General features: G+C 60.8%; 1 protein-coding gene across 1 annotated transcript; it reads left to right on the plus strand.

Annotated features, from left to right (window-relative positions):
* The first annotated feature begins 1,819 nt into the window (after nucleotides 1–1,819).
* Nucleotides 1,820–4,771, plus strand: DUSP23 (dual specificity phosphatase 23). Its single transcript, XM_080823973.1, has 2 exons — nucleotides 1,820–2,180; nucleotides 2,686–4,771. The coding sequence occupies exons 1-2, from the start codon at nucleotides 1,914–1,916 to the stop codon at nucleotides 2,869–2,871; spliced, it is 453 nt and encodes a 150-aa protein (XP_080680099.1). The 5' UTR covers nucleotides 1,820–1,913; the 3' UTR covers nucleotides 2,872–4,771.
* Nucleotides 4,772–6,050: the final 1,279 nt, after the last annotated feature.

A 6,050-nucleotide genomic window follows, 5' to 3' on the forward strand; every position in this document is an offset into this window, starting at 1 on the left:
TTTGAGGTAGATCTCAAGGAGAAAAGGAAGCAGCACAGGGTGTGGAGAGTGAAGGCAGCAAAGAAAGAAGAGCAAGACAAAGGGACCAAGAAAGGTTCAACTTGAAAGGTGCACACGCCAGAGTCTTGTCTCCAGAGTCTGCGCAGCCAGGGACCCTGGGAGCCACAGCAGGCAAGGAGGGGGAGCAATGGACATGGATGGGCAGGAGTTGGTGGGAAGTGGGAGTGCCAAGGCTCAGATCGCAGGGAAGGGGAGGAAAGGGGGGATCATGGAGCTCCTGGCTCCTGGCACCTGGTGAGGGTAGGGGAGGCAATGCTTCAGCCTCATCTGGGCAACTGGTAAGTGGATTTTCACAGGGTCAGAGGAGCCTCTGAACTTGGGGGAAGAAAAATTCCTTTCCATTTTACTGGAACCAGATCTTTAAATGGTCAAATGTGTGTCAGGGGCAGGTGGAGACAGGGGAAGAGGAGTATCTTTACAGCTAAGTGCCCCGGGCTTGGACTCAGAGAGGCCTTGGCTCGCCAGCCCAGCCACAAACTAGTCGCGTGTCCTTGGCCAAGTTAACCAGCTTGTCTAAGCCTCAGATTACATGTGGACCAAAAAGACACAAAAATGCCGTCCACGTGTAGCTCCTCAGAAAGCCCTTGGCGCAGGGCCTGGTACACAAGCAAAGTGAACAAGGGTTAACCATTTTCATAATTATAATTAGTCTGTATCCCTAGAAGCACATTTCAAATGAGGACCCAGGGGGGTCAGATCCCAGCCAAGACACTGTGTTCAGAGCTCGGTCCCTACATTCTACTAACAGCACCGAGGAACTCTGGTCTCCCCGCCGGAGGGTGAGAGCCTGGAAGTCATGACATGTTAAGAGAAATTAAGAAGTCCTGCGGTTTGACACAGATGATATTTGGGAGTTCAAGGACGGCCCTGTAAAGAGGCAGCGTCCTTCCCTTCCATTCAACTTTAGGAAACAATACTGGGCGTTAAGATGCCCGCGCCAGGCTGTCTGGTTTCAAGTCCCCAGACCATGACTCACCTTGCTCAAGTCCCCGAACTTCTCTGGAGCCTCAGTTTCCCCTCTGTAAAGCAGGGGGATTAGATCATAAGATTACTGCCTCATAAGATTACTGTGGCAGTTAAATGAGTTAACACAGGTACAGTGCTAAGAATAGTGTCTGGCATAGAGCCACTGCTCACTAAACATTCATTCTATGTCGTGGGTCGTTTTTATCACTGGACTGTGATTACTACCCCGGGGAGGACTTCAGGGCAGCAGATGCAGCCGGTATTTCTGACTAATCCCAGCCATGGACAATGAGAATAGTCCTCTTCTGCACAGTGGCGATCGCCCTTACTGGACAGGTTCACCAAGTCACTGATAAGGACCAGTCAGTCACCGTAGAGGCGGTTCCTCCCCTAGAGGAGGAACCCTTGGGCGTCCGCGATGAAGGAAGTCAGAACCCCAGGAGGCCAGGCCCGGGGACAGCAGGGGCGGTGGACACTGGTGTAATAACCGCCACCGGCCGCCAGGGAGCAGCAGAGCCCGACCCCGCTCGCCTCCTCCGCACTAGGCAATTCGTCCTTCCCTGTGGGTTTGCCTCCCCGCCATTTGGGTAGCTCCACCAATCCCCGTGCGCACCGCTGCGGTAATCCCGCCCAGTCCTGAAATCCAACCAGTCAACGAGTGCGCTGCTCCGGACCGGGGCCGGGTCGCGGCGCCCGTCCTGTCACTCAGAGCTCCGGGTCCGCGCTCCGGCCCCGCCCCCGAGACGGCTCAGCCAATCCCCGCCGCGGAGCGGGGCGTCGCCCGACCGGGCGCCGAGCCCACGTGTCCCAGGGCGCGGGCGCGGGTAGGAGGCGCCGGGCCGGGCGGGACGCCAGGGGCCGGCGCGCTGGCGTGTCCTGCCGCAGCCATGGGCGCGCAGCCCCCGAACTTCTCGTGGGTGCTCCCGGGCCGGCTGGCGGGGCTGGCGCTGCCGCGGCTCCCCGCGCACTACCAGTTCCTGCTGGACCAGGGCGTGCGGCACCTGGTGTCCCTGACGGAGCGCGGGCCCCCGCACGGCGACAGCTGCCCCGGCCTCACGCTGCACCGGCTGCGCATCCCGGACTTCTGCCCGCCGGCGCCCGAGCAGATCGACCGCTTCGTGCGCATCGTGGACGAGGCCAGCGCGCGCGGCGAGGTCAGCGGGCGGGGCGGGGCCTGCAGGTCAGGGGGCGGGGACAGGCGGGGAGGGGGCGGGGCCTGCGGGGCCTGCGGGGCGGGGCCCGCGGGGACGCGACGGGCGGCTGGGGACCCGGGGCGGGCAGTGGGCGAGGCCGCAGGGAAGCAGCGAGCGCTGGGAGTTGAGGGGCAGAGGCTGGAAGGCAGAGGCCGCTGCGCGCTCTCCGGAGCCTCGCGCCGTCCACATAGACGGGAGCCACGTTTCTAAAGCAAGAAGCCGGCCCAGGGCTGGGGGCAGGCAGCCCAGGAGCCCAGCCCCTGAACCAACTACAAGGGAGGGGACGGCGGCCTCCAAGCCGCCAGGCGCAGGACAGCACTCCCTGACTGTGTTGTCTCTTCTCGCCCCTGAGAGCCTTAGGCCCCTGCCAAGCCCTGGGCCTGACCCAGAAGAAGCAGGTGTGGGAAGGAGGTGGGGCCCCCCGGGAAGGGGTCCGGCTCCACCCCACCGAGCTCCCTCTTCCCAGGCCGTGGGGGTGCACTGCGCCCTGGGCTTCGGCCGCACTGGCACCATGCTGGCCTGCTACCTGGTGAAGGAGCGGGGTCTGGCCGCGGGGGATGCCATCGCAGAAATCCGGCGCCTTCGACCTGGCTCCATCGAGACCTACGAGCAGGAGAAAGCCGTCTTCCAGTTCTACCAGCGGACTAAGTAAAGGGCCTCAGCTCCAGTCTGCGCCCCAGGCCCTGACCCCCCTGTTCAGGGGGCGGGAGACCCGGACAGGCCCTTGAAGTGCCCAGCCCTGCAGCTCCTGCTGGCCGGGGAGACTGGGAGACTGCGCAGCTGTTCCCTGCAGGCAGGTCCTGGCGGAAGAGACAGGGGCAGCCGCACTGGGGGGCAGGGGGGCTCCCTCCACTGCTTCCCTGAATAAATAACTTCTGAGAACCAGCCCACAGTGCACAGCACCCGCGGCTTTCCGAGCCTCCCCCGAGCCCTGCGACCTGGGGATGCCATCAGGGCCCTCCCGGTCCTGTGGGTGAGGTCGCTAAGCCTCAGGCCCAAGGCCACACTTCTAGAAAGTGGAAGGGTGGGCAGGCCCTCTGCCTCCGAAAGATGCTGAGACTCTGTGTTCTCTGATGATCTCTGATGTGTCTCCAGGGGAGCTGGCCCATGAAAAGGGCACAAATTCCCAGCAGCCCCAGGTCTCTGAGGCCAACAGGCCAGGAGAGCCCCTGGGGATACAACCCCCCACCCCCAGTCAAGGCCCCTCTGCCCCCTTGTGTGGCATCTGTTAGCCCTCTTGAGACCGAGAAGGCCTGGTGCTCAGAGATAACCACCGTCTCCAGCTCCCAAGGGCTGGGCGCCCCTCCCCCGCCGTGGGCTGCTCCACTCCCGAGTGAACAGCGGCCCGTGATGCTGTCCCACACCTCACACTGAGCGAGGCTGGAACTGAGCCGGCCCGGTGCTTGTGCCGAGAGGATATTTGGTGGGTGAATGAAGACATTGAGGGCCACAGCTCTTGGCCATGGTTCAGCTGTTACCTTCACTCCCAGCTGGGTCACATCCTAGCAGCCCCAGCACCACGCTTTTGGCTTTTAAGAGACAGGATGGGTGGGAGAGACCAGCTGGACAGACTCTCTTTGCTGTAACTTCGGTCTGTTCCATGGCAGGCGGGCCAGACAAGGTAGAAATGCATCAGGAACCGCGGACCAAGTGCCCATCTGTGTGTACCGGGCTTCCTTAGGTGGGGAGGCTTCCCAGATGCGGGGGAGACAGAGCGGGAGGAGGCCAGGGTCCCCCTTAGGCCCCCATCCTGTGTCGCCTAGGCCAGAGGCAGGTCTGAGGCACCTGCTCCTGACACACCTTTCTCCTTTGCACCGTTGCCCATCCAGCTCAGCCCCCGTCCAACACACACGGTATCGCAGCAGCCGGAGTCTCGCCATATGTCTCTGGGAGGGGGAGACGGGCTGTAAGATGCCTCCCCCTTTCCTCCAAGGTGTGTCAGAGCTAGGGAATCAGTTGGCCATCCAACTGATCCATCAGTCCCCACCCAACCCAGCCAGGTCGCAGGTGTGAGGAGCCCCCAATTCCAGGCACCCAGGCTGCCACAGAGACGTGGGAAGCAGCACAGAGATGTACTGCACAGAGAGGTACTGAAGTCCCCCCACCCTCCCTACTGCTCCCCAGAAGCATCCCACAGCCCCTTCCAAAGGGGAGCGGGAGCGCACGCGCGCACGCATGTGTGTGTGTGTGTTCAAGTGAAGGCAGGAAGCATGCGGATGGCCCACTTCCTGGATGCCTTCCCTCGGCCTACCAGGACGGAAACCAGAGGTGGGAGGCTTGAAGCTGCACCCGGAGTTCCCCTCAGCTCTGCTCTTGCCCCAGCAGGTGGGACAACCAGTCCTCGCACTCGCTGCCCTCCCTCCGCCCCACATCTCTGCGCTGCAGGAGAGGAACCTGCCCTTCCCTTCCTCCCAAGGCTCCTTCAAAGGAGACAGAACATTTTTCGAACCCCATTAGAGCCCTGTGTGCAGGCTCCGTCCCCATAATTTAAGCAGATCTCCGCTGCCTCAAGAGTTCCTCCGGGAAATAAACATATAATTATGTGCTTAAGGAAATCGGTTTTTAAATAAGTAAGAGTTGACTTGAAATGAAAAACTCTGCCCTTCTCCTTCATCTACCTTGGGAGGTGAGCCTGAGGCTCCTTCTGAATTCATCCCCACCCCCAAATGTTTCACCTGCTCCCCACCTCCTCTCCCATCCGTGGCCAGCAACGACGGCTTCCAGGCTGGCCATGACCCTTCCCCATTCTGCCTTCACCGAGGTGATGGGTGTGAGGAACGAGCCACGTCCACTGACAAAGGACCTTCGCGCCGCCTCACACCAGGGTCTGTTAGCCTCAGCACTGCTGATCTCTGGGGCTGGAGACCTCTTTGTTGTGGGGTCTCCTCTGCACTATGTGGTGTTTAGCAACATCCCTGACCTCTGCTCACTAGATGCCTGTAGCATGTCCCCCCCCCACCGCAAAAAAAAAAAAAGTGACAGCAAGATTGTGCTCGGACATCGACAGATGTCTTCCAGGAGGACAGAATTGGTCCCAGTTGAGAACCAGCACATCAGAGCAACAAGCACCAGGGGCCACCATAAGCTTTCATTCCCATGGGAACGCGCTAGGGAGTTTCTCCCTCGGATGCACCGTCTTGGGGGGGAGAAAGGACCAAACAGCACCAAACACTCACCTTCTTGAGCCGTGCCCAGTGCCCAGCTCCAGCCCCTCCCCTCCAACCGGGTGGCTTACCGGATGGCTTTTTAAGACGGGGACAGACACCATTACCTCTCGACATTCAGAAGGGTTTATTTTCCACAAGCGGCTGGTGGGGGGGCATCGTTGCAGTGACACAGACTCACACCCCCACGTCTGCAAAATTCCATTCATGTTTGTTGTCTGCAATGGGACTTGAGTTCCCTGCTGGATGGAGGCTGTTCGGTGGGAAGACATCCCTCCATGTCATTTGGGTACTGCAGCCATCACCTCCTTGGTTCCTCTCCCAGAGAAGTGTTCTGATGCGCAAGCAACTGGGCATCAGGACAGGAGGGGCACCGGCCACTCTGAGACCCTTCGTCCCAGGCCTGGTCCTTCTGCCTCCACTTGATCCAACCATGTGCACACACACAGGTTCTTCTGCTCTGTGGCCCCAGGTTCTGTAGCTGGCCCCCAGGCATGTGTCCCCAGCACACAGCCTCCTGCTGCGGAGATCGGCCTGCATTGTGGCCACTCCCCAGACCTCCCTTGGAGCTCAGCCTCCTCAGCACCCTATCGCCATCCCAAACACATAAGGACCTGACCCGTGGGGCGGCTCCTCCCCTGTCCTCCCCCAGGGAAAGGAAACCCAC

Source organism: Martes martes (genome assembly GCF_963455335.1).
Source record: "Martes martes genome assembly, chromosome: 15".
Taxonomy (NCBI): Eukaryota; Metazoa; Chordata; class Mammalia; order Carnivora; family Mustelidae; genus Martes; species Martes martes.